This window comes from Mobula hypostoma, chromosome 7 (genome assembly GCF_963921235.1).
Source record: "Mobula hypostoma chromosome 7, sMobHyp1.1, whole genome shotgun sequence".
Taxonomy (NCBI): Eukaryota; Metazoa; Chordata; class Chondrichthyes; order Myliobatiformes; family Myliobatidae; genus Mobula; species Mobula hypostoma.
Window position 1 is genome coordinate 97063134 of NC_086103.1, and position 27902 is coordinate 97091035.

The 27902-nt window shown below is 40.6% G+C and overlaps 2 protein-coding genes across 4 annotated transcripts; one reads left to right on the forward strand and one right to left on the reverse strand.

The window, feature by feature from the left end:
• Window positions 1-3390: 3390 nt before the first annotated feature.
• On the reverse strand, window positions 3391-20175 carry abhd13 (abhydrolase domain containing 13). 3 transcript variants are annotated; one of them, XR_010018669.1, is made up of 3 exons: window positions 20071-20175; window positions 3976-6267; window positions 3391-3650 (listed from the first exon to the last, which is right to left on the reverse strand). XR_010018669.1 is itself a non-coding variant. In XM_063053739.1 (2 exons), exon 2 carries the CDS (start codon window positions 6225-6227, stop codon window positions 5214-5216), a length of 1014 nt encoding a protein of 337 aa, XP_062909809.1. In that variant the 5' UTR covers window positions 6228-6267; window positions 20071-20175; the 3' UTR covers window positions 3391-5213. The 3 variants fall into 3 exon arrangements, 2 of the variants coding, with proteins under 2 accessions (XP_062909809.1, XP_062909810.1); XM_063053739.1 differs by having other exon boundaries at window positions 3391-6267; XM_063053740.1 differs by having other exon boundaries at window positions 3391-6262; window positions 20071-20172.
• A 4-nt stretch (window positions 20176-20179) lies between these two features.
• lig4 (ligase IV, DNA, ATP-dependent) lies at window positions 20180-27228 on the forward strand. Its single transcript, XM_063053738.1, has 2 exons — window positions 20180-20452; window positions 22661-27228. Exon 2 carries the CDS (start codon window positions 22701-22703, stop codon window positions 25437-25439), a length of 2739 nt encoding a protein of 912 aa, XP_062909808.1. The 5' UTR covers window positions 20180-20452; window positions 22661-22700; the 3' UTR covers window positions 25440-27228.
• The last annotated feature ends 674 nt before the right edge of the window (window positions 27229-27902 follow it).

The window sequence follows — 27902 nt, forward strand, 5'->3', positions numbered from 1 at the left end:
TCCCAGCTACTGTTGGCGGGCCTGTATATAACTGCAGTCAGGGTCCTTTTAAGCTTGCAGTTTCTTAACTCAACCCACAATGACCCAACATCTTCCAATCCCATGTCATATCTTTCTACTGACTTGGTGCTATTCTTCACCAGCAGAACCACACCACCCCCTCTGCCTACTTTCCTATCTCTCCAATACAACACAAAACCTTGGACATTCAGCTCCCAGCTACAACCTTTCTTCAGCCACGATTCATTGATGGCCACAATATCATACCTGACAATCTGAAATAGTGCAACAAGATCACCCATCTTATTTCTTATACTCCATGCATTGAGATATAACACTTTGAGTACTGTATTTGCTACCTTTTTTGATTTCGCATCCCTGCTGGCTGCAATTTTGTCCTATCATCTGCCTGCCCTTCCTGACAGTCTGACTGCATACTCTGCTTTTAAACTATCCATCATATCCTGAGTCATTTCACTCTGGTTCACAGCCCCCTGTTAGTTAGTTTAAACCCTCCCAGGCGGCTCTAACAAACCTGCCCGTGAAAATACGGGTCCTCCTCACTCAGGTGCAACCATCACTTTTGTACAGATCATATCTCCCCCAGAAGAGATCCCAATGATCCAAGATCCTGAAGCCCTGCCCGCTGCACCAGCTTCTCAGCCACAAATTAATCTGTCATTTCATCCTATTTCTACCCGACTGGCGCATGGCACAGACAGCAATCTAGAAATTACTACCCTGGAGGACCAGCTTCTCAGCTTCTTAAATACCTAGTTTTCCCAAATACTCTTTTCAGGACTTTGCTTTTCCTTCTATGTCATTCGTACAAATATGGTCCAAGACATCTGGCTGCTCTCCCTCCAAAATACTGTGGATGCTATCCTCCTCATCATCCCTGACCCTGGCAGCTGGGAGGCAATATACCATCTGGGTATCTCGTTCACGTCCACGGATTCTCTTGTCTGTTTCCCCTGACTATTCAGTCCCTCTTCTCCCTCCTTCCCTTCTGCACTACAGATCCATGCTCAGTGCCAGTTACCTGGTCTCCATGGCATTCCCCTGGGAGGTTATCCCCCACAACAGTATCCAAAATGGACTGTTAAAAACATTGCATTGATACACAGTGTAATTTTGGGCCCTAGTCCATACAGACTTGAAGGTAGCAACGTAAAAAGATAGAGTGGTAACAAAGACATACAACACACTTATGAGGGCTTGACGTTTAGGAATCAGGACGTCAGCTGCAATTGTTTGCAGTTCTGGTCGCCCAATTACAGGAAGTTTCTGGCAGCTTTGACGGAAGTTCAGAAAAGGTTTACCAGTATGCTGTTTGGTTTAGAGGATATTAACTACAAGAGAATGTTGGGTAAACTTGGATTGTTTCTTCTGGAGTATCAGATGCTGAGGGGACACCTGCTAGAAGTTGATATCATTATGAAAGGTTTAGACAGGGTAGAGAGCCAGAATCTTTTCCCAGAGTAGCATTGCTTTAAATTAAGTTGGGTAAAGTGTAAAGGGGACATGCAGGGCAAGTTTATTTTTCATTTTACACAGAGCAGCAGGTAAGCATGTGTAATATACTGCGAGTGGTGGTAATGGAAGCAGATATTATGGTGATATTCAGAAGCCTTCAAATAGGCACAGGAATAGCCAAAGAATGGAGGGATATGGATTATGTTTAGGCAGAAGGGATTAATTTAATTTGACATGTGCAATGTCACTGTGGATTGATGGGTCTGTTCCTATACTCCACTGTCAATAAAAAAAAATTGCATTCTTTCTTATCTGCAAGGAATCCATGTCCACACCCCTTGCGGATAACAAGGACAAGACTAATTAATGTCAATGGAACCCTCTTTTTAATATCTCCACTACATATCTCTAAACTATCCTGTTAAAAAAAAGTTTCATCTGATGAATATGCAATAGAACTTGCACTGTACTGCATTTAAAAATAGTCAGGTTGCTTCATAAGTTGATGGAAATTCATTTTTAGCTAAGTAAAAATCCCTCCTTGCACCTGCAGCATCCAGTTGATTTTTAATTTTAAAGCTTATGTGGCAGTTGCTGCCATGCAATCATGTTGAAATTAAGCTTTTTAGCTGTATTAAGCTTCCCTTTCTCTGGTTTAAAATCTATTGGTCAGCCAGCCAAAATACATTTTATTAAAACGTCTCCAGTTTTCCTTTTCTACACTTTGAATTTCACCTAATTTGATCATACAACAGTGTGGCCATTCTACGCATTGCTTTCTGCAGTTAATATGAAATAAGGTGCATGATCTTATAGGACAGTGTGAAACTGGAAAGTAGGATGTTATGCGCATCACAGAGCTGCGGTAGAAAGATCACACCAAAGGTATAGATCCTAACGAAAAGGTGGGCAAAAGATAACCCTGCTGGTTAAAAAAAAATCCAGAGTAAGAAGTGACAAAAGATCAGAACATGTAGAATTTTTGTGGGTAAATTTAAGAAATTGCAAGGGTAAAAAGATCCTGATGGGAGTCTAAATATACAGGCTTCCAATAGTAGCCAGGATATGAGGTGCAAATTACAATAGGAGATAGAAAAGGCATGTAAGAAAGACAATGTTATGGTGACATGGGGGTCTTCAATGGGCAGGTAGACTGGGAAAATCAGATTGGCACTGGATCCCAAGAGAAATTATTTGTAGAATGCCTATGAGATGGATTTTTAGAACAGCTCTGGTTGACCCCACTAGAGATTTATTGATCTGCAATGAACCAGATTTGATTGGAAGGCTGTGCTCATGATAGAATTCAACCTGTAATTTGAGATGGAGATGATGAAATTAGATGCACTGGCATTAGTTTGAGTAAAGGTGACTACAGAAGCATAAGAGAGCAGCTGGCCAAAGATAGACAGATAGGGATCTTAGCAAGGATGTTGGTAGAGCAGCAATGGCAGGGGTTTCTGGGAGTAATTCAGAAGACAGAATATTATTTCACTCCAGCATTCTAAAGGGAGGATGAGGCAACAGTGGCTGACAAAGGAAGTCAAAGAAAGCATAAAAGCAAAAGCAATGATATACAATACTGCAAAAATGAGCAGGAAGTGAGAGGACGAGGAAACTTTTGGAAACAAACAGAAAATAACTCTGTGGAATTCATTGCCAGCTATTGCTGTGGAGACCACTCATTGGGTAAAATTAAAGCAAAGGTTGATAGGTTCTTGATTAGTAAGAGAGAAAAGGGTTAAGAGAGAATAATAAATTAGCCAGGATCAAATGGTGGTGTAGATTCAATGGCAGAATGTTGCTCCTATGCCTTACAGAATATTTTCATCTTAGAGAACCGCAGCTATTATTGCTAAGCTACCATAAATCCACTGCAGAAAAAAAACAAACATAATTAGGATGAAAATTTAAATAAACTTTATTTTATTATACAGGAAATCAGAAAAGCTGAACACTTGCAGTCTCGCTGCTCCAAGAGTTAGATATGTAAACCATGGTTTGCTAAACTTCAGAAAGAATCAGTTTTCATTTCATGTACCATTCCTGTGATTGGCATGGCCAACAGCACGCTAAGCACGTTGCAAATTTGGGAATTGGAGCTTCAATCAAATCTTCTGGATAAGGTTGTAAACAAGAATGTAAAGACCTTCTGGAACAGATACAAGAGTCAGCTGAGGCAAAAAAAAATTAGACAAAATATTATTGTGCAGAATTACAGAAAATTCCAAACTTTTCAAAAACAATTTGCATTTTGTATTTCATAAAAGAAATTACATTTAAATTTAGCAATACTCCTGGTAGAATGCATAGTGAAAAACTACATGTATTAGCATACATGGTGCAAACTCATTTTCAATTAAACTATTCTTTGCATATAAGCAAAGTTGTCTTTCATCACTTCTATACAATAACTACAATATCAATCTTTAGACCAATTAAAGGTTAAAGGTGAATATTGTCAGACCAAAGAAAGATTTTTTTTTAATTCATACATACCAAGATGAGCAGTAATTTCAAGGCAGCTCCAAAAGCACATAAACTCACTGACTTTTGTTACTGCTGTGTAACTCTTTGGCTTAATCCTTTGAACTGAAGTAATTTTCAAGGTTAGAACACCAAAGATTCAAATTACTTCCTTGATAATATGAAGAACATCAACTAAGACAAATTCTTAATATTTTTATAGCAACTGGCTCTTCACATTAGAAGGCAGTGTTTTTTTTTGGGATTCCTAAATGTGATGTAATTAGAACACTTCACTATGTCACTAAGGAATCTTACATGGAATAGCAGATTTCAGCTTCTGTGTTTCTGAATTTAATACATTAAGCTGGGTTGAATGTTTTATTCCAGCTCTGTTTAAGTATAAAAACATTTTGTGTTTAATGTTTCATACTTTGATTGTATGTAATGAAACGCATTTTTGCCACATTAGGACTTACAAAGTAAACTCGAAACAACAAATTTCTGGAGGTAGAGAAATACAGAAAAGTGTTGGAACAAAAACATTGCTTAAAAACAATACAAATAAAATACAATTAAGAGCTACTAGAGTCAATAGGACTCAACAGTTGTACAAGAAACTGGATCAATGCTAAAATTATAGAATTGCAACAAACTACATTTCACTTCTCATGCTTTTTAAATTGAATGGGTGGATTGGTTCCACAAGAATCCACATCAAAATTTCAAAAGAAGTTTACTTTTTCTACTGTCATCTATTGAATACATTTAGTTACAACACAGGTGATGGAGCTGAAACATTCATGCTCAAGGGGCAACAAAAGAGTTAAGGAAATAAAATCTCAAATTCATAATAATCCAATCACACATTTTTATTTATGAACAATTAAGATTAGGATAAACTAGTCTCAACTTAATTGCACATGGAGCACTTGTCACTTCTGAAAAAAGATAACTATGCATTTGGTGCATAGACAATTCTGTCAATTGCAAAAGGTACAAAATTGCTGACAAAATTAAATCATTTTAACGCAAAAGGGGAATAAATAAGATGATGCTTAGTTCATATGGTGCTCACTAAAGGAAACCTTATATTACAGTATTGAACAACGTAGCTGATCAGATCAACAAACTCTGTATACTTCTCTCATGCACTGAAACAGGTAAAAATATTCTACCACTAGTGATAAAATATCCAATAATGACTTCCAAGTTAACCTTCACCTTTTCTGTACATACACATGTAAAATTTACACTATATACAGAAAAAATTATATTATTGTTACATTAGATGTGGTTTTTACTTCTTCATGTGAATTATTTTTTAATAACTCTTTGATGAATTGTTCAAGAGCAGCAAAATAGCCCTGGCACTGCCAGGTATCATTATGAGTTCCATCCGGAAAAATGACTAGTCTCTTAGTCCGTGATGCAGACAGCTCACAGAGTTGTTTCATCATGACTGGTGGAATTAGCTGGTCTGACAATCCAGAAATCAAAAGGGATGGCATCCTGCACTGGGCAATCTTGTTGTAGGACAAAAATTTGTTCCTGTAGCACCAAAGTGGAAGATACCTCATGGGAAAGAAGGAGAACAAAGTGCTGGCCATATGTGGGATACTGAGGAAGGTGTTCTCAATAATTATTGCAAAAATCCTATGTGGATTCTCTGAGGCCAAGTGAATAGCAACTGCACCACCCAAAGAGCGACCAAATAAGATTATTTTGGTTTTATCAAGATCAGGTCTGGTCATAACATAATCCAACACAGCTTCTGAATCCAAGTAAAGGCCTTTTTCACTCGGTTCCCCCTCACTCCTTCCGTAACCTCTATAATCTACAAGTAGTACATTAACTTTTAGATTGACCATCATCAACAGCGCATTTTGTATCCTGTGACCAATATTACCAGCATTGCCATGAAAATAGATTATGGTTGGTGAATATGAAGCATTATCTCCAGTGTATCTCAACAGAATCAAATTAAGTCGGATTCCATCTTTGGTTTTAACAAAAAGATTTTCATGTGGGATTCCAGTAGGTACAGGAACATACAAACGTGACGAAGGTGGTTGCTCTGGGAAGTAGAGGAGTACATCTTGGAATTTGTACAATATACCTGCTACTGATGCAAGGATCAAAAAAAGCAAGAAGATGCCTCCATACAAGTGGAAGGTTAAAATCAGAGCTAGTAGAGAAATCCGGCACAGACTCCAGGACCATGATATCAAGACAATCAGCCATTTCCTGACATAGTTCCATGACTTCCATGTTTTCTCCATCATAGTCTCTTTTAAAGGCACCAGTTTCTCAGCGACATCTGTTCTATAAAAAAAATACACAGATTAATCCTTCAGTATTTGCAGCATAATTATTTTGTAAAAGATTAAAATGATATCTATCAGCTATAAATGACTAGGTGTATCGTGGTCTGCTATGTCAATACAGCAATGGTACAGCAGAGGAATTTAAGAAGCCGCACATCCTTCTGCACAATTGGTAATATCTATAGGTGGTGCTGCATCAAGGTGGCAAAATTATTCAAGATCCATACCACCTGGGCCACGTCATCTTTTCTTAGCTCCCATCTGGCAGGAGGAACACAAGCCTCCAAGTCCCACACCATCAGGTTTGTACTGTGCAAATCTCCTAGGTACATATATATGTATGTATGCTAGGGAGCCTAAGAGTCTTTTTACACCAGTGTATTTGTCAACATGGCGAGTTTGTAAATCTGGCAGCAGCAAAGGATGTTTGGAATGGCGGGGGGGGGGGAGCATCTCAGGAAGGGTGTGGGAAAACTGGCAGAGAAGGAGTGCCAGGGGCAGGGGGTGGAGCAGGTGCTAACTTGTTCTGTATTTCATTTAAATACATAGTTTGTTACTCACTTTGTCTTTTTTTTTTAAATACCTTAACTATTTCCATGAAAATTCGACTAATTGAGCCAGCTGTTTAATTGGGACAAAATGCAAAATGTACTGGTCCCAATTAACCAGAATCCACTGCAGTCAAATTAGAGTTTTACAGTACTTGTAAGCTTTTGCTCCATTTGATATTTTTCACTATAAATTTGTTTGTATCCTACAACAAAATAATGTTATGCTGCATTTGCTTGGAAAAAGGTCAAAGTTTTTTAAAAAATTACTAATGGCTTAGAAGAAGAATATAGTGGTGTCAAAATATTCTTCACCATTTCTACATTTCGTGCATTTAAAAAAAAATCATGAATATAGCACAGGTAGCAAGCTACAGCACCAACATCTGACAATGATGCAATAATTATATTCGAAAATGCTTGCTGCCCCATGGTTTACAATAATTTCAACTGAGGGCTCTGACTCTGATAAACTAGAACATAGCTTGAAATTCATTAATGACATTGTATTCACAAACCATTAGTCAGATGGATGCACAAGGAACACACTTCTCCTGAAGTTGTTTTTTTTTCCATACATGCAATTCCAAAATAGTTACCAACATGAGAATGCTTAGCCAAAGGTATCCTCAGAGCTTACTGTATTCCTTGAATTGTTCTATGTTCTACAAGAATGGATAAAATTATCGAGCTTTTTTTGAATCACAAGACCAGCAAATATTGCCATCACAAACAGCCCAGGGAAATGTTTCCCTTAGAGAGATCAACTGTGATTAAAAGCCTATATATATCACCTTCTCCTAATGACAGGAACACTACTTGAGTCATTCATTCTCATGCAGAAACCCCATTGCTCCTTCTCTGCAACTTGAAATATAATTCGTTTTTAAAGACTTTTCTCAGTTCTGATGAAAGGTCATCACCCTGAATCATGGATTATGTTCTTCTGACATTTTGCTTGATGTTCCTGATAATTCCAACATTAACTTTAATTTCCAGCATCTACAGCTACTTCTGCTTTTCAACACCCAATGTCTGACTTTCTTGTAGAGGCATATTCTGACGGCTGGTCCTGTTGAATATTCAGTCATGGCTAAGGACATGGCACTTGCACTGTCTCAACGAACTCCTGGGATGGATGAATGATCTTCAACAATAATAACTTTATGAGTTATAAGTTATTTGCATCAGTTTACCAGGGGTTCTGGCATCCAATGTTGTTTGACGTTAGGCAGTCATTCTCATCCTCTCTGGAATTAACCTTTTTGGTTCATATTTGGCCAAAGGACTGATGAGTCAAGTGGTCTTGTGAAACCCTGTAGGTATCAGCAAGCAGATTACTGGAGAGTATGTACCACTTAATAATATTGTTCTGGAGGTCAAACTGGGCATTGATAAACCTCTTCCTTAAGCAGGTGTTAAGAAAGCCAAGACATTAACTTAAAAAAAAAGATTAACACGCTTAAAACCAATTAAACTTATTGAAGGTATTGGGCCTCGTACTTTCCTTTACAACTGGATACTTGACTTCCTCGTTGACAGACCACAATCAATGAAGAGTGGTTACTATCTCCTCCTCGCTGATCAGTAACACAAACACACCTCACGGTTGCATGCTTAGCCCCCTGCTTTACTCTTTTACTCTTTACGCATATGACTGTGTACTAAGCACAGCTACAATGTCATCTTCAAATCTGCAACAACACTTCTGGGGTTGGACAAATTACAGCAGCGATGAATCAGCTTACCAGTGACATAGGACACCTGACTGAGTGATGCCACAATAACAACTGCTCGTTTAATGTCGGTAAAACAGAAGAACTGAATATTAACTTCAGGAAATGGAAGGAGATTGAACATGCACCAGCCTACATTGGGGGAATCAGCAGTGAGGGAGTCAGCAAATTTAAATTCCTGGGCATTAAATATATCATGAGCCAAACTCACAGATACAATCATAAGGAAAGCATGCCACTGTCCTAACTTTCTTTGCAGGTTAAGGAGGTTCAGCTTGTCAGTAAACTCTCTCATAAATGTTTGAAGATGTTAAGTTCAATAGATCTGGACTGATTGCAGCATGATCTGGTACAGCAATATAAAGGTGTGGACTCTGCCCAATATATCATGGGCGTGTTCCAACTCACTGTTACTATCTACAGCTACCATCCGACAGAAGGTACAGAGCCTCAAGTCCCACACCACTAGAACAGCCATTTGGTTCTTGAAACAATCAACCATTTGGTTCTTGAAACAATCAGCTAAACCTCAATCGCTACAGTTTAGCAACTACCTTGCACTCAATGTCAGTACAACCAAAGAACTGATTGTGGACTTCAGAAAGGGTAAGATGAGGGAACACAAACAAATCCAATGAGAAGGATCATAAGTGAAGAGTATGAACAATTTCAAGTCCCTGGGTTTCAATATCTGAGGATCTAACATAAGACCAAAAGATATAGGAGCAGAAGTAGGCCATTCGGACCATCGAGTCTGCTCCGCCATTCAATCATGGGCTGATGCATTTCTTCCAATCAACCCCATTCGCCTGCCTTCTCCCCATACCCTTTGATGCCCTGGCTAATCAAGAACCTATCTCTCCCTGCCTTAAACACACCCAATGGATAGGCCTCCACAGCCACTCATGGCAACGAATTCCACAGATTTATCACCCTCTGACTAAAGTAATTTCTCCACATTTTTATTCTAAATGGACATCCTTCAATCCTGAAGTCATGCTCTCTTGTCCTAGACTCCCCTACCATGGAATACATCTCCCATATCTAATTTGTTCAGGCCTTTTAACATTCGGAATGTTTCTGAGATCCCCCCCATTCTCCCGAACTCCAGGGAATACAGCCCAAGAGCTGCCAGACGTTCCTCATATGATAACCCTTTCATTCCTGGAATCATTCACTTGAATCTTCTCTGAACCCTCACCAATGTCAGTATATCCTTTCTAAAATAAGGAGCTTAAAACTGCACACAATACTGTGCGGTCTCATGAGTGCCTTATATAGCCTCAAAATCACATCCCTGCTCTTACATTCTATACCTCTAGAGATGAATGTCAACATTGCAATTGCTTTCTTCACCACCGACTCAACCTGGAGGTTAACCTTTAGGCTACCCTGCACAAGGACTCCCAAGCCCCTTTGCATTTTGGCATTTTAAATTCTCTCCCAATCTAAATAATAGTCTGCCCATTTATTTCTTCCACCAAAGTGCATAACCATACACTTTCCAACATTGCATCTCATATGTTACTCACTCCCCTTGGAAGTTTTCGTGTTTTATTGTTTTACAACAGTGAATCACAGTAGATTTAATTTGGCCTTTTTTTGGCATGAGACGGCATCCCAGGGCAGGTAGTCAGGATGTGCGCAACACAACTTGCAGGTGTTTCAGTCATTTTAAAATCTCTCCCTTTCCCAGTATGCCCTCCTACTTCAAAACGTCCACCACTGTACCTGTACCTAAAAAGACCAAGGTAACATGTCTGAACCTGTCGCACTTACCTCAATAATAAGCAAATGCTTTGACAGGCTGGTCAAGGATTACATCTGCAGCTTGCTACCACCCACACTGGACCCCTACAATTTGCCTACTGACACAACCGATCAACAGAAGACGCAATAGCCACAGCTCTACACGCCGTCTTTATACATCTGGAGAAGAAGGATGCTTATGTGAGAATGCTGTTCTTGGACTACAGTTCAGCATTGAACACCATAATTCCCTCCAGGCTTGACAAAAAGCTCAGAGACCTCAGCCTTCACCCTGCCTTGTGAAGCTGGATCCTGTACTTCCTGTCAGATCGGTGCCAGGTGGTAAGAGAGGGTCCCTCACCTCTGCCCCTCAACACAGGTCCCCCTCAGGGCTGTGTCCTAAGCCCCATTCTTTACTCTCTGTATACCCATGGCCGCGTCGTCACCCACAGCTCCAATCTGCTAATCAAATTTGCTGATGATACTACATTGATAGGTCTACTCTCTAATAATAACGAGGCAGCCTACAGAGAAGACATTATCACCCTCACATGGTGGTGTCAAGAAAACAACCTCTCCCTCAATGTCACAAAAACAAAGAAGCTGGTTGTGGATGGGCTACAGGAGGAATGGAGACAGGCTAACCCCTATTGACATCAATGGATCTGGGATTGAGAAGGTGAACAGTTTTATGTTCCTCGGCATAAACATCACCGAGGATCTCACATGGTTTGTACATACCGACTCTGTGGTGAAAAAAAGCACAACAGCACCACTTTCACCTCAGACTGTTGAAGAAGTTTGGTATGGGCCCCCAAATCCTAAGAACTTTCTATAGGGGCACAATTGAGAGCATCCTAACTGACTGCATCACTGCCTGGTATGGGAACTGGACTTCCCTCAATCGCAGGACTCTGCAGAGAGTGGTGCGGACTTCCCATTATTCAGGAAATTTACAAAGACAAGTGTGTAAAAAGGGCCTGAAGGATCATTGGGGACCTGAGTCACCCCAACCACAAACTGTTCCAGCTGCTGCCATTGGGGAAAAGGTACCGCAGCATAAAAGCCAGAACCAACAGACTCTGGGACAGCTTCTTCCACCAGGCCATCAGACTGATTAATTCATGCTGATACAACTGTATTTCTATGTTATATTGACTGTCCTTTTGTACATACTATTATAAATTACCATAAATTGCACATTCCATATTTGGACGGAGACGTAACATAGAGATTTTTACTCATGTATATGAAGGATGTAAGTAATAAAGTCAATTCAATTCAACTCATTGATCAACAGAAAAAGACTTTCATGTCAAATTGGAAAGAGATCTTCACAAAGTGAACTAAATTATTTACAAATATAAAACACAAAATAATTCGATTGTAGCAAAAACACATCTGTGTTTGGTGAGTCAGTATCCTGGCAAAAACTATACCATGAAAACAAAAGAACACTCCAAGCAATTCCCCGAAAAGGTTATTGAAAAGCTCAAGTCAGGAGATGGATACAAGAAAATTTCCAAATCACAGAATATCCCTTGGCATACAGTTAAGCCAATCATCAAGAATGTAAAGAATATGACACAGCTGTAAATCTGCCTAGAGCAGGCTGTCCTCAAAAACTGAGTGACCATGCAAGAAGGGGACCAGTGAGGGAGGCCACCAAGAGATCTATGACAACTCTAAAGGAGTTGCAAGCTCCCCATTGTAAATTGGGAGACTGCTTTGTCGAGCACCTGCAATTCATCCACAAAAAGCGGAATATCATGCTGGCCAACCAACTTAATTCTGATTCCCATTCTAATCCGATGTTTTGGTCCATGGCCTCCTCTTGTGCCACAATGAGGATCATCTGGGTTGCCTCCAACGATGGCATGAACATCGACTTCTTACAGTAAAAAAGGTCTTTCTTCCCCCTTCCATTCCACCACTCTGGCCTCTCACCTCTTATCACCTCTCCCTGGTGCCCTTCCTCCTTCCCTTTCTCCCATGGTCCATTCTCCTCTCATATCCAGCCCTTTATCTTTCCAACCCACCTGGCTCCACCCATTACCTTTGAGTTAGTCCTCTTTCACCTGTCCCCCGCCCTTTCCAGTCTTGAAGAAGAATCTTGGCACGAAATGTCAACTGTTTATTTATTTCCATAACTTGACCTAACCTGCTGAGTTCCTCCAGCATTTGTGTGTATTGCTTTGGATTTCCAGCATCTGCAGAATTTTTTGTGTTTATGATATGCTAGCACAACTGCTGTTAATGGCATATGACTGTACTGTTTGCTATGAGTGCTATGTTACTGTGGAATTGGAGCATTTCTCTAAAGAAAGGCAATAAATTTGATTAATTTTTGAAGTATCACTCTAAAAACCAAAAGGTCATATTTGAAGCAATCCCTGCCACCCTATCTCCATAACTTAAGATTCACATTGCAAACCAATACAAAGCATTATCATTTGACTATTATTACATAACCTCCAGTTATGAAAGATATTTTCCAATCTCAAGGTAACATACAATACACCCAGGCTTCAAACAGACATCTAATAACTCTGTACAATGTGCCAGCTCAAAAAGCTCATGGATATTCAGGAAAAATATTGGAATGGACCTACTTATTGAAAACAGGCACTTATCAGAGAAATGTCAAGAAAGGAGAAGGAAAGAAACAAGCGGAAGAGGATCAGTTATCATTAATCAAAAGACAGACAAGGGTTCTACAGGTGATCTACTGACTCACCAGTGAGGTCTCCATAATTTTGATAAACAAATTACACAGCTTAGACTGAACACTGAAGCTCAGCTCAGACGACTAACCGCAATTTATGTATAATTAATGTAACAACGTTAATACTGAAATTATGTAACATTTCAGTATTAATACACCATAGTGATTTACAGTGGTCAAATGTACAAATTATCACACCAAGGGATAGAGAATTAACAGAAGTATCTTTGAAGGAAATTCAAACATGATTAAATGGGCTGAACTGCAACAGTTAGAAAACTACAGCACAGAAACAGACCCTACGGTGCTTCTAGACTGTGCTGAACCGCCCAATCCCATCGACTTGCACTCAAACCATAGCCCTCCATACCCTGCCCATCCATGTACCTATCCAAATTTCTCTTAAACGTTGAACTCAAAACCGCATCCACTACTTGTGCACTGGCAGTTCATTCCACTCTCTCCACCCCCCGAGTCCCCTTAACCCATGAGTCTTCCCCCAACCTCTGTGGAAAAAGCCTGCTTATCTTTACCCTATCTATACCCCTCATAATTTTGTATACCACTATCAAAATTATGCCTAACCTCAGTGCTTGGAAAAGTGTTGAAGTCTATTACTAAGGATGAGGTTTTGGGTACTTAGAGACTAATGATAAAATAAGTCAGTCAGCATGGTTTCTGTGAAGGGAAATCTTGCCTGACAAATCTGTTGGGAGTTCTTTGAGGAAGTAACAGGCAGGGTGGACAAAGGAGAGGCAGTGGATGCCACTTAGACCATAAGACCATAAGACAAAAGAGCAGAAGTAGGCCATTTGGCCCATCGAGTCCGCTCCGCCATTTTATCATGAGCTGATCCATTTTATCCTATTTAGTCCCACTGCCCTGCCTTCTCACCATAACCTTTGATGCCCTGGCTACTCAGATACCTATCAATCTCTGCCTTAAAGATACCCAATGATTTGGCCTCCACTGCTGCCCGTGGCAACAAATTCCATAGATTCACCACTCTCTGACTAAAAAATTTTTTTCGCATTTCTGTTCTGAAAGGGCGCCCTTCAATCCTGAAGTCATGCCCTCTCGTACTAGACTCCCCCATCATGGGAAACAACTTTGCCACATCCACTCTGTCCATGCCTTTTAACATTCGAAATGTTTCTATGAGGTCTCCCCTCATTCTTCTAAACTCCAAGGAATACAGTCCAAGAGTGGACAAACGTTCCTCATATGTTAACCCTCTCATTCCCGGAATCATTCTAGTAAATCTTCTCTGTACCCTCTTCAACGTCAGCACATCCTTTCTTAAATAAGGAGACCAAAACTGCTCACAGTACTCCAAGTGAGGTCTCACCAGCACCTTATAGAGTCTCAACATCACATCCCTGCTCCTATACTCTATTCCTCGAGAAATGAATGCCAACATTGCATTCGCCTTCTTCACTACCGACTCAACCTGGAGGTTAACTTTAAGGGAATCCTGTACGAGGACTCCCAAGTCCCGTTGCATTTCAGAACTTTGAATTCTTTCCCCATTTAAATAATAGTCTGCCCGTTTATTTTTTCTGCCAAAGTGCATAACCATACACTTTCCAACATTGTACTTCATTTGCCACTTCTCTGCCCATTCTTCCAATCTATCCAAGTCTCTCTGCAGACTCTCCGTTTCCTCAGCACTACCGGCCCCTCCACCTACCTTCATATTGTCAGCAAACGTAGCCACAAAGCCATCTATTCCATAATCCAAATCGTTGATGTACAATGTAAAAAGAAGCCGCCCCAACACTAATCCCTGTGGAACACCACTGGTAACCGGCAGCCAACCAGAATAGGATCCCTTTATTCCCACTCTCTGTTTCCTGCCAATCAGCCAACGCTCTATCCACGTATGTAACTTTCCAGTAATTCCATGGGCTCTTATCTTGTTAAGCAGCCTCATGTGTGGCACCTTGTCAAAGGCCTTCTGAAAATCCAAATATACAACATCCACTGCATCTCCCTTGTCTAGCCTACTGGTAATTTCCTCAAAAAATTGTAATAGGATTGTCAGGCAGGATTTTCCTTTAAGGAATCCATGCTGAGTTCTGCCTATCTTGTCATATGCCTCCAGGTACTCTGTGACCTCATCCTTGACAATCGACTCCAACAACTTCCCAACCACCGACGTCAAGCTAACAGGTCTATAATTTCCTTTTTGCTTCCTTGCCCCCTTCTTAAATAGTGGAGTGACATTTGCAATCTTCCAGTCCTCCGGAACCATGCCAGAATCTATCGACTTTTGAAAGATCATCGCTAATGACTCCGCAATCTCCACAGCTACTTCCTTCAGAACACGAGGGTGCATTCCATCTGGTCCAGGAGATTTATCGACCTTTAGCCTATTCAGCTTCCTGAGTACTTTCTCTGTCGTAATTGTGACTGCGCACACTTCTCTTCCCTGCCACCCTTGAGTGTCCGGTATCCTGCTGTCTTCCTCAGTGAAGACTGATGCAAAATACTTGTTCAGTTCCTCTGCCATCTCCACATCTCCCATTACAATTTCTCCAGTATCATTTTCTATCGGTCCTATATCTACTCTCACCTGTCTTTTACTCTTTATATACTCGAAAAAGCTTTTAGTATCTTCTTCGATATTATTTGCTAGTTTCCTTTCATAGTTAATCTTTTCTCTCTTAATGACCTTCTTGGTTTCCTTTTGTAAGATTTTAAAGACTTCCCAATCCTCTGTCTTCCCACTAATTTTTGCTTCCTTGTATGCCCTCTCCTTAGCTTTAACTTTGGCTTTGACTTCTCTTGTCAACCACGGTTGCATCCTTTTTCCACTCGAAAATTTCTTCTTTTTTGGAATATACCTGTCTTGCACATTCCTCATTTCTCGCATAAACTCCAGCCACTGCTGCTCTGCCGTCTTTCCCGCCAGTGTCTCTTTCCAGTCAACTTTGGCCAGTTCCTCTCTCATGCCACTGTAGTTTCCTTTACTCCACTGAAACACTGACACATCAGATTTCGGCTTCTCTTTTTCTAATCTCACAGTGAACTCAATCATGTTATGATCACTGCCTCCTAAGGGTTCCTTCACCTCAATCTCTCCAATCACCTCCGGTTCATTACACAATACCCAATCCAGTACAGCCGATCCCCTAGTGGGCTCAACAACAAGCTGTTCTAAAAAGCTATCTCGCAGACATACTACAAATTCTCTCTCTCGGGATCCAGTGCTGACCTGATTTTTCCAATCTACTCGCATGTTAAAATCCCCCACAATTATCTTAACACTGCCCTTCTGACAAGCCTTTTCTATTTCCAGTTGTAATTTGTAGTCCACATCCCTTGGATTTACTTGGATTTTCAGATGGCAATTGATAAGGTGCCACACGAGGCTGTTTCACAACATAAAATCCTGCAGCATTACAGGAAAGGTCGTGGCATGGATAGAGGAATGGCTAACAGGCAGGAGGCAGCGAGTGGTTGGCTGCCAGTGACTAGTGGTGCTTCACAGGACAGTATGTTTGTCAATGATTTGGATAATGGAACTGATAGTATTGTGGCAAAGCTTGCAGATGATACAAAGATAGGTGGAGGGGTAGGTAGTGCTGAGGAAGCAATGCAATTGCAGCAGGACTTAAAGTGGCAGATGGAATACAGTGTTGGGAAATAATATGATACATTTTGGTAAAAGGAACAATAGTGCTATTATCTAAATAGGGAGAAGGTTCAAATATCAGGGGTGCAAAGGAATTTAGGAGACCTTGTGCAAGACTCCCAGAAGGTTAAGCCTGTGGTAAAGAAGGAAAATTCAATGTTGGCATTTATTTCAAGGGGAATAGAATATAAATGCTAGGAGATAATGTTGAACCTTTAAAGACACTAGTCAGGCCGCACTTGAAGTAACGTCAACAGTTATGGGCCTGGTATCTCAGAAAGGATGTGTTGGTGTTGGAGGAAGTCCAGAGGAGATTCACAAGGATGATTCCGGGAATGATGGGGTTAATATATGAGGAGTGTTTGTCAGTGTACTCATTGGAATTTAGAAGAATGGGGGGGTATCTCATTGAAACCTACTGAATGTTGAAAGGACTAGATAGGGTGGATGTGGAGAGGATGTTTCCTCTTGTCGGGGTACCCAGAACTAGAAGGCACAGCCTCAAAATTGAGGGGTGACCTTTTAGACAGAGGTAAGAAGGAATTTTTGTAGCCAGAGAGTAGTGAATCTGTGGAACGCTCTGTCACAGACTCTGTTGGAGGCCAAGTCTGCGGGTATATTTAAGGCGGAAGTTGATTGGTCAGGACATCAAAGGATGTGGCAAAAAGGCAGTTGTGATGGGGTTAAGAGGGATCTGGGATCAGCCATGAAGGGATGGCGGAGCAGACTTTACGAGCTGAATAGCCTAATTCTGCTCCTATGTCTTATGGTCTTACCCATGACACTACTTCCAATGAGTTATGGACACCTACTCCCAGATCCTTTTGTTCTACCCCACTCAGTGCCCTACCGTTCACTGCACAAGATCTAGCTTGGTTGCTCCTCTCAAAGTGCAACGTGTCACACTTGTCTGCATTAAATTCCATCTGTCATTTTTTAGGCTGGTCCAGATTCCGTTGCAAACTCTGATTGTCTTCCTCGCTGTCCACTGCATCCCCAATTTTGGTGTAATCTGCAAATTTGCTGATCCACATTGTCATCTATATCAATGATCTGGATGATAAATAACAACGGACCCAGGACTGACCCCCGCAGCACTCTACTAATCACAGGCCTCCAGTCAGAGAGGCAACCATCTGCTACCATGTTCTCCCACAAAGCCAATGTCTTTTCCAATCTACTTCCTCATCTTGAATGCTGAGCAACTGAGCCTTCTTGACCAAACTCGCTTGTGGGACCTTGTTAAGTGCCGTGCTGAAGTTCAGGTCAACACTATCCACTGCCTTGCCTTCATCAACTTTCCTGGTAATTTCCTCAAAAAACTCTAAGATTGGTTGGACACAACCTACCACACACAAAGCCATGCCGCCTATTTCTACTCAGTCCCTCTCTGTCCCAATACTCATACCTGGTCTCTTAGAATACCTTCCAATAACCTTTCCGTTGATGGCAGCCACAGCAGACTATAGTTTCCTGGTTTATGTTTACAGCCTTTCTTAAACAGTGGAACAACATTTGCTATTCCAAACCTCTGGTACCTCACCTGTCACTGAGGATTTCTGCACGTGCCTCCCACAGGATCCTTGTAACTCATTTCTTGAACTTATTCGTTTTTAAGCATGAAATGCATTGGAGACAGTCAGCACATTAATTAGTATCAGTGGAAAGGAACTGAACTGGTAAAGTGAGAAAACAAGTGATCAGATTTAAATTCAGACACGCTGATGAAGGTTGGATTGGACAAGGTTTCTCTTGTCCTATCCTGCTTGTATCAATAAGCAAGTCAGATTGTGCGATGAAAGGCAACTAACTGGAACTGTTCTGTTGAAGGGCCTTCAAAACAGGGTGTTAACCTTGTTTATCTTTTTACATATTAAAGATCATTTAAGTGATTCCAGTATTTTTGATTTTTTTTTGCTTAAGGTTTCCTGTACATTCAGTAGTTTCATTTTCATCGCGTATAACTATTCATTTTATTGTAACGTTGTACAATTACCACTACAAACAAACTTGGATTTGTTTTTATAGCATAATTATCGCACAATCGGCATCTTAGATCTTGAAGAATATACAAGACTCAATGAGAAGACAAATTGATTTCCTGTCTTTATAAACAATACCCCAAACTACCCAGAGACCTAAAACGCCCTTCTAGGTCAGGCAAAGGTTTAAATGCACCTCACCCAACCTCACCTACTGCATTCAGTGCTCTGTATAGAGAAGAGGCCACATTCATTTATTTATTCAGAATATGAGGGAGACCATTGTGGAGTAAGTGAATGGGTTACACCATTACTCTGTTCTCATTGCCCATGCTGACCTCCTGGCTCATGCCATTGCAACTCCACACCAACCCGCCTGAGCTCAGCATTCTCCACTGTAAGGTGAGGCCAGACAGAAACCAGAATAACAGCCAAATGGTATAAACATTGAATTTGCAGTCTCAGGTAGCTCACACCCCTTATATTCCATTCTCTCTCATGATGCACACAGGCTCTCCTTCCTACCATCTGCCTATTACTCACACACGAATGCTGAGTCACATATCCTCTCTCACAACTTGTTCCATCAGCCCAGTATTCCAAACTTATCACCTTTTAACCTGCCTCTGTGCTGCATTTCTGATTCCCCACCCAACTCCATCTGACCATTTTACCCCTTCTCTTCTTTTGTCACTATCTGTCACCCACCAGCAGCTGTCCCTCACCATTTACCCGTCCTCCCCAGCTCACCTAACGCCTGCCAGTACCTACTTTACCTCTTCACACCATTTAACTCCACTCTGTACTCGCAGCCCTTATGCAGGATTTCACTATAGACATCGAATTTTCCTTTCCACAAATGCTGCTTAACATACTGAGTTCTTTCAACTGTTATTTTTAACTCCAAACTCTGATTTACCAGACAAAGTAGTCTACTTATTTACACTCTTACCTCACAACTGTTGTCAGATAGGTATCTTCTTAAATAGTTTATATTAAATACTAAAATCTGACAAATAACTTCACAGAACATGCCATTTTTCAATCACAGCAAAAGATAGTAAATATGCAGCCTTAAATCTAAAATCTAACACAACCATCCACAATTTTGCAGCCTTTTCCCTTTATTTTAAAACGCATGGAAGCGTTTATAATGGGCACATACAAACGTTTGTACAAGCATCCGCAGATACCTATTTCCTACCGGGGACCTGAACGTCTGCGACCGCGGTAGGAAGCGAAGCGGAGAGGAGCCGTACCGACCGCACGGCCTCGGCCGTCTCCAACCTCATCCTGCCGCAGTCCCGGGCCCCCTGGATGAAGGGGGAGGGGGGAAGAAGCAGCAGTAAATCGCCAACATGTAGGTTGTCCTCACACACAAAGCGACCAACAGACGTCAGTGCCCAGAGGCCTCAAACACTCACCGTCTCCATCTTTGTGGGCGAAATAAAATACCGGACGTGACAACACCAACGTCTCTGCCACAGCATCCGGTCTTCCACAATGCAACGCGACGTTCACGGAAGTCAGAGCGAGACCAGCCTGATCTCCGATTCGTACTTCCTGCTCCTGTCAGGTCGAGTTCTATGCTTCCCAATCCTTACTTTGCTTTTCGTAAAACGTTTGAACTACTTGCCTGCTCTTTGCTTCCCGCTTGCAGTATGAGAGTCCTTTTTTTTGAAAAAAATCTGCTGTACCGTCTTGACTACGGTTTTGAAGATTGGACTTCGAGACGAAATCACTGTTAGATTGCTAACACTTGAAGGGAACATACATTAACTATTTTTTGGTGGGCAGCTTTTTTAGGTAAGTCTGGTACAAAATCCATTCAGCGTATTGTCTCGCCGTTCCTTTATTGTCGCTGGGTCAAAATCATGGAATTTCCTCCCTAACAGCTCTGTGGGTGTATCTACACCTCAGGGACTGCCGCGGTTCAAGAAGTCAGCTCATCACCCCTTCTCAAGTACAACTAAGCGTGGGCAATAAAAGCTAGCTTAGCTGGCGACGCCCACATCTCGTAACTGAATAAATTTTTAAAACATGTACAAACACTCAAAGATTCTTTTAAACCATTTTACCTCAGCAGAATTCCATTAGTTCATTACGCTGGTACTCAACGTCAAAACACCCATTTGTTCTCGCCATATGTATTCAATGTACTGGTTAGTGACAATAGCATGCAGTAATATTGGGTGTTGCGTGAAATTGTTTTGAGATCTTTGTTTAAAATGTGTGTTCTTCATTCAGTAGTACTTATGCATAAGATATATATAAGTAGTACTGTATAAAGAGCATCTTTTAAATCTTGTCAGTAATTAATATTTGCTTTTATTTCTTTCAAGATGTGTAGTGTAGCACAACCAAATCAATAATCAATAACCAATTTTCTACCTGAAGACACTTTAGCCTCTGAGTTGACAGAATTAAACAATCATGCCTGATTGTCGATCCTAAAGGTTCCCAGTCTGGGGTCCATTGACCCCTCCGTTAATGGTAAAGCTCATTGGCATAATACAGGTTAGGAACCCCTGCACTATCCCAATACTATATTCCTGCTCTTTCCTGAGGCCTTTTGTGTCCTGAACCCTCAAGTATATTCATTTTGTCCTTCACCATTTTCTGTGGTCCAGAAATCACCTTATGACAGTTCCTGCATGGAACAATCCTTCGTACTAGACCATCCTCTCTATCCTGTCCTCTTTCCTAACCCTCCACCGTTCAGACGAGTGAAAGAATTCCTTTTCACTCCACTAGTCAGTACATCCAACAAGCAAAATTCTTCATTACTTATGGCAATATTGCTGCCACTCTCATCTTACCCTCAACCCACTTGCTGAGAAGGACTCTCCCCCTGTGGCTCTTGAGTTCACTCATTGCTTCTCCAATTCAGCCCAGCCCAGCCCATCCTCAGGCACTTTCCCTCTTCACCTTTAAAAGTGAACACCTACCTGTCCCTCGGTTCCACCACATCGCCCTTCCAAATGAGGCAAAGATTAACACGCACCTCTTCCAATCTAGTTTACTGCATTCGCTGCTCCCAATGTGGCCTCCTCCACATTGGTGAAACCAAGCATAGACAAGGCAAATGTTGTCTCCGAGCTACTGGTTGCATGTCATTTCAATTCTCCACTCCCTCTGACCTCTCTGACCTTGGTCTTCTCAATTGCTATGGAAAGGTGATAGGAAAGTTGGAAGAACACCTTCCACTACAGCTGTATGGTATGCACATATAAATATATTTAATTTAAGGTAATTTGCACCTCATGTTCTGTCACTGTCACTCTTTCACACTCACTCCTCACTCATACACACTCATCAACCTGGATTTTTTCTATCCTTGGTCACTTTTCCTCTCTCCTCATGTCCCCCATGGTGCAATCTGTCCATCATTAAACACCTCCCCCACCCCCACCCCGTCCCAAGATAGTTCCACTCATCATCTATGGGCCCCTGTCCAGCCCTCTCTCATGTATCTATATACTTGGAAGCTTTCTTCTTCCCTCTTGAAAGGTGATTAAGGGGAAAAAGAAGTATGGAGGAGGGAGGATATTCTAAATTGTACCATCTGAAAGAAACGTCAGAAATACTGGAAGGTGCAATCTGTGCAGCTATTCCATCAGGACTGGAAGCAGGAAAAGCTCGTGGTACTGATAACCCAGCATCATTGTCTGCATGTCCAAATGTCATGCATGACATCAGATTGATTATTTTACCAGTCACATTATTTATAGAAAACCGGTATAAAGTTTTGCTGAAGTCTTTGTTTATGCCATTGATAGATTGGGAAACCACATCTAGTGGTAAAAAGATGTATCTGCAATGTAACTCATGGGTATTTTCCCAGCATTTGTTCTCTGGGTCATGAATTTATGATGTTCAGATGGGGAGCCCATGACAGCAGGAAACCGAATATAAATGAATTTAAAACCAGAGTGTTAAATCAGATTTTTCTGTGCTTTTTCACTTTGTCTTAAAAGTGAAATGATTATCAACCAGTACGTTTTGAACTTTCAGATTACACATCTTCGAGTGCAGTATTTTGTCCAAATTGATCATGTCTGCAGCATCTGTGTCGCACAGTTCACCAGTAAAAACTGTGGCTTCTGAAGTTCCCTTCAGTGACCTCTGTTCAACTTTGGAAAACATACAGAAAACTAAATCCAGACCGGAAAAAAACAGGTATTTCAAAGACTTCCTGGATTCATGGAGAAAATTTCATAATGCTCTTCATAAGAATGATTTAGACACCACTGATTCTTTCTACCCAGCACTCCGCCTGATACTTCCTCAACTTGAGAGGGAGAGGATGGCATATGGCATTAAAGAAACAATGCTCGCAAAACTTTACATTGAAGTTCTTGGTTTGCCAAAAGAGGGAAAAGATGCTCTGAAACTCTTGAATTATCGAGCTCCAACAACCTCATATGGAGAGGCAGGTGATTTTGCTGTGATTGCATATTTTGTTCTGAAACAGAGGTGTCCAAATAAAGGCTCGTTGACTATTTGTGGGGTAAATGAACATCTGGACTCCATTGCACTTAATAATGCTGTCAAGAGGAAAGATTTAGTCAAAAAGAGCCTGTTGCATTTAATCTGTCAGAGTTCTGCATTGGAACAAAAGTGGCTTATTCGTATGATCCTGAAAGACATGAAGTTAGGCATCAGTCAACAAACTATACTTCAGTTATTCCATCCAGATGCTGCAGAGCTTTATAGCGTGACAACAGATTTGGAAAAAGTTTGCAGACAGCTCCATGATCCCAGTGTATCCCTCAGTGATGTCTCCATCATGTTGTTTTCTGCTTTTAAGCCAATGCTTGCTGGTGTTGCTAATATGAAAAACATTGAAAAGTTAATGCACAATCAGAGTTTTTACCTAGAAACTAAATTAGATGGGGAGCGTATGCAGCTTCACAAAGATGGAGATATTTACAAATATTTTTCACGTAATAGCTATGATTACAGCCAACAGTTTGGTGCTTCACCATTACAAGGATCTCTCACACCATTTATTCACAATACCTTCAAGAGCACAGTGCAAAATTGCATCCTTGATGGAGAAATGATGGCCTACAACCCAGTTACCAAAACCTTTATGCAGAAAGGAAACAAATTTGATATCAAAAGAATGGTGGAGGATTCAGAATTACAAACTTGTTTCTGTGTATTTGATGTGCTAATGGTAAATAATCAGAAAATGGCAAATGAAACTCTCAGGAAAAGACATGAAATCCTTCAGACTATCTTCACATCAGTGCCAGGTCATTTTCAGGTTGTGGAAAAAACAGAAATAAAAACAAAAAAAGATGTTGCTGATGCCTTGAATGATGCCATAGATAAACGGGAAGAAGGAATCATGATAAAGGATCCTTTATCTGTTTATAAACCAGATAAACGTGGTGAAGGCTGGTTGAAAATTAAACCAGAATATGTTGATGGATTGATGGATGAGCTTGACATCTTGATTGTTGGAGGTTACTTTGGTAAAGGTCATCGGGGTGGAATGGTGTCTCATTTTCTGTGTGCTGTTGCAGAAGATCCTTCAGCTGGTGAGAAGCCATCAGTCTTTCACTCAGTTTGCCGTGTAGGCTCTGGATACACAATGAAAGAACTGTACGACCTGGGGCTGAAATTAGCTAATCACTGGAAACCTTACCAGAAAAAAGATCCTCCTGCAAATATCCTGTGTGGTACTGAAAAACCAGAGGTCTATATCGAGCCCTGCAATTCGGTCATTCTGCAAATTAAGGCAGCTGAAATTGTAAACAGTGATGCGTATAAAACAGGTTGTACGTTGCGTTTTCCACGAATTGAGAAGATCAGAGATGATAAACACTGGTATGAGTGCCTGACCTTGCATGATCTGAGTCAACTGCACAAAAAAGCATCAGGGAAACTTGCATCCAAACATGTAGACCTAAATGATGATGAGCCAGAGAAGAAGAAGCGTAAAGTTTTGACAAAAGTCAAAAAATTGATTGGTATCGCAGAACAGTTTAAGGCCCAAGATCTATCCAATATCAGCAAAGTTTCTAATATTTTTGAAAATGTTGAATTTTGTGTCTTAAATGGTCTTGACCATTATCCTAAAGCTGATCTGGAAAAGGGAATAGCTGAATGTGGAGGATTAGTTGTACAGAATCCTGGACCTGATACTTACTGCGTCATTGTGGGCACTGTCAATATCCGTGTCAAAAACCTAGTCACTGCTAATGAGCATGATATTGTGAAAGCTGACTGGTTGGTTGATTGTTTGAAAAAGAAACACTTTCTACCCTGGCAACCTCAGTTTATGATTCATATGTCACCTTCAACAGAAGAACATTTTGCTCAAGAATATGATAGCTACGGTGACAGCTATTATGCTGATGTTGATAAAACCCAGCTGCAAGAAGTTTTCAAAAGAATGAATAAACCAGTAAAGGAATTGCCCTTCTCATCTATTGCTGACCTGGAGCATCAGTACTTCTGGGACAAATCACCTCTAAGTATGTTCAGAGGCTGCATAATTTATATTGACTTCTACAGCAGAATTGGTGACTCCAGTACATGGATACGCAACACAAGCTTAGATCTGAGGGTCTTGGAGCTGCGTTTTCATGGCGCGAAGTGTGTCACGAGACTGCATGAAGGTATCTCCCATGTCATTATTGGTATTGATAAACAACGTCTCTCAGAACTGAAATTGCTCAGGAGAACATTTGAAAGGAAATTCAAAATTGTGATGGAATCATGGGTATCTGATTCACTGAAAGCTGGGTGTATGCAAGATGAAAAAGTTTACTTACTTTAGAACATAGCTAAAAATCATTGAAAAATGAGTAAGAACAGGCAATTCTTAGAGGGCAATGTAGAGCTGTGCAGTCATTACGTTCACCAACTGCAAAATAGTGTCTGAATCTGTTATATAAATGAATATTTTGCTCCTAGCTCGTTGTCTTTAATTCCAGGTAAAGATTACTAACAGTCCTTATTTACAAAACTGAGGTTTTTCTGAAGAAATAAAACTATAATGCACACCACGATATGATACTATGCAATTAAACAACTGGTATGCTGGTTGTTTCATCTTAATGTGTTTAATTAAAACCAACTCTTTAAATTTTCTATTTTTAAACTAAAGCATTATAAATCTTAGCCACAAGGAAGATCAACTTGGGAGTGCAATAGCAAAGAGTGTTTTTGTTGTACGTGCGATGTTCTCTTAGAGAACAGGTAATGCAACATTTTTTAAACCTTAACATGCCGGCTGTTAAGCTGTTGGTGTATGAGCCTGTTGTTTAGTTTGACTGCTGTAAAAGGAAGTATGTACTTTTTTACCATGTAGACACCTTTAATGAGGATTATTGTCAACATCTAAAATATGACTGTCCTTGGTATTGGAATTGATATTTAATTAACTGAGAAGTTATTTTACACTGATAATAACATCCCAAGCTGATGATGAACCAAGCAAATCAACAACATTGTAGACAAAAAGTAACAAACAAATGTTATCAAGACTTAAGGTAAATAAACCAAGCAAAGGTTGTAAGGTATTAAGATCGTAGGTTTGAATATAATTCCAAAAGAAAGTGGATAGTAAGAAACTGGAGGAGATAGTGTAACTTTACATAAAACACTCCATTCTAGTTGAAGTCATTTTAGTGTAGAATCATGAAAGGAAATTCACAAATATGTTAGCTTTTATTATCTAAGTGTAATGCAAGTAGTGAAATAGCAACAGTTATTCCTAATGTGCTGTTTTGATTCAACATTTTCTGAAACAATCGATGTCCAACAGGATGCTGGACTGGGCCAAAGGAAACATGGATCAGATTATCTACCATGTAACAGGCAAATCTCATCTTCTGTTTATCCCTCAGCCAATTACCTGCTCAGATACCTCATCATTGCTACCTACTGTGGCAACTAATTGCAGAAACCACCTTTGAAAAATTTGGCCCTCGGGTTGCCTTAAAACTTACCCCCTCTCATCTTAATTCTATGCCCTCTGTTTTAGACATTCCAACCATGGGATACAGACAGAACATAGAATAGTAGTGCCCTGGACAGGTTATTCTGTCCACTATATTGTGCTTATTTTGATGCCACGTTATATTAAATCATCTACATCCCTCTATTCCCTTAATATTCATGTTTTTAATCAAAAGCCTCTTAAACTCCACAAGATTCTCTGATTTCACTAGAACCTCAGAAACCCATTTCAGGTTCATACCAATCTCCATTTTTTTAAACTTGCCCCTCCCCCCCCCCCAGCTTAAAACACAAACTTCGGTGTTTGATATTACCATGTGGAAACAATTCCTACTCTACCCAATCCATGCTTATAATCTTAAAAACCTGTATCAGGTCTCACCTTAGCCTCGAATGTGCTAGGGAGAACAGCCTAAGTTTGTCTAATCTTTCCTTATAGCGTTTACCTTCTAATACTGGTGACCTGCACCTTCTCCACAGCCCCTACATCCTTCCTGCATGTAGTACTCCGAGTGTTCAAGCACGTCCTCCAACTGTGTTGGTCTTGGGCACAAACAACACAATTTGCTGTATGATGGGATGTGCATGTGACAAATAAAGCTATTTTTTAAGTGTAGTCTGATTAAAGTTTTGTATATTGTATCTGCAGCACGATTTCCTTACTCTTATTTTCAACGCTAGCATGCGATATGCATTCTTTACCACCTAATCCTTTCATAGCCACTTTCAGTCAACTGGGGACTTGAACACAAACATCGTTCTGTGCTAAAATGCTATTTAGGGTCTACCTTTAACTAAATACTTCCCACTTCCATTTGACCTCCCTACGTGCAATACGACACACTTGGCAAGATTAAACCCCATCTTCCACTACTCTAGCCATGTCTGTAACTGATCTGGATCCTACCGTATTCTTTACACAGTCCAGAACTCCTCCAGTCTTGGTCTCATCCACTCAACTGCATTTTCATCCATGTGATTGACATATATCACACAACAGGTGTCCCATTATCAATCCTAGTGGAGCACCACTGGTCACAGACTTCCAGTGAGAATAACAGCCTTCCAACTCTTCTCCCTGTCTTCTGAATCCAAACTTGCAATTGATCCTTAATCCCATTCATCTTTACCTTCTGAATGACCTTACCATGAGGGACATTATCAATGCCTTACTAAAGTCCATGTAGCTAACATCTACTGTCTTACCCTCATCAAGCTCCTTTGTCATCAAAAAACTCGATCAGATTTGTTAGATGCTGACTTTCCTTTCAACTCAAGT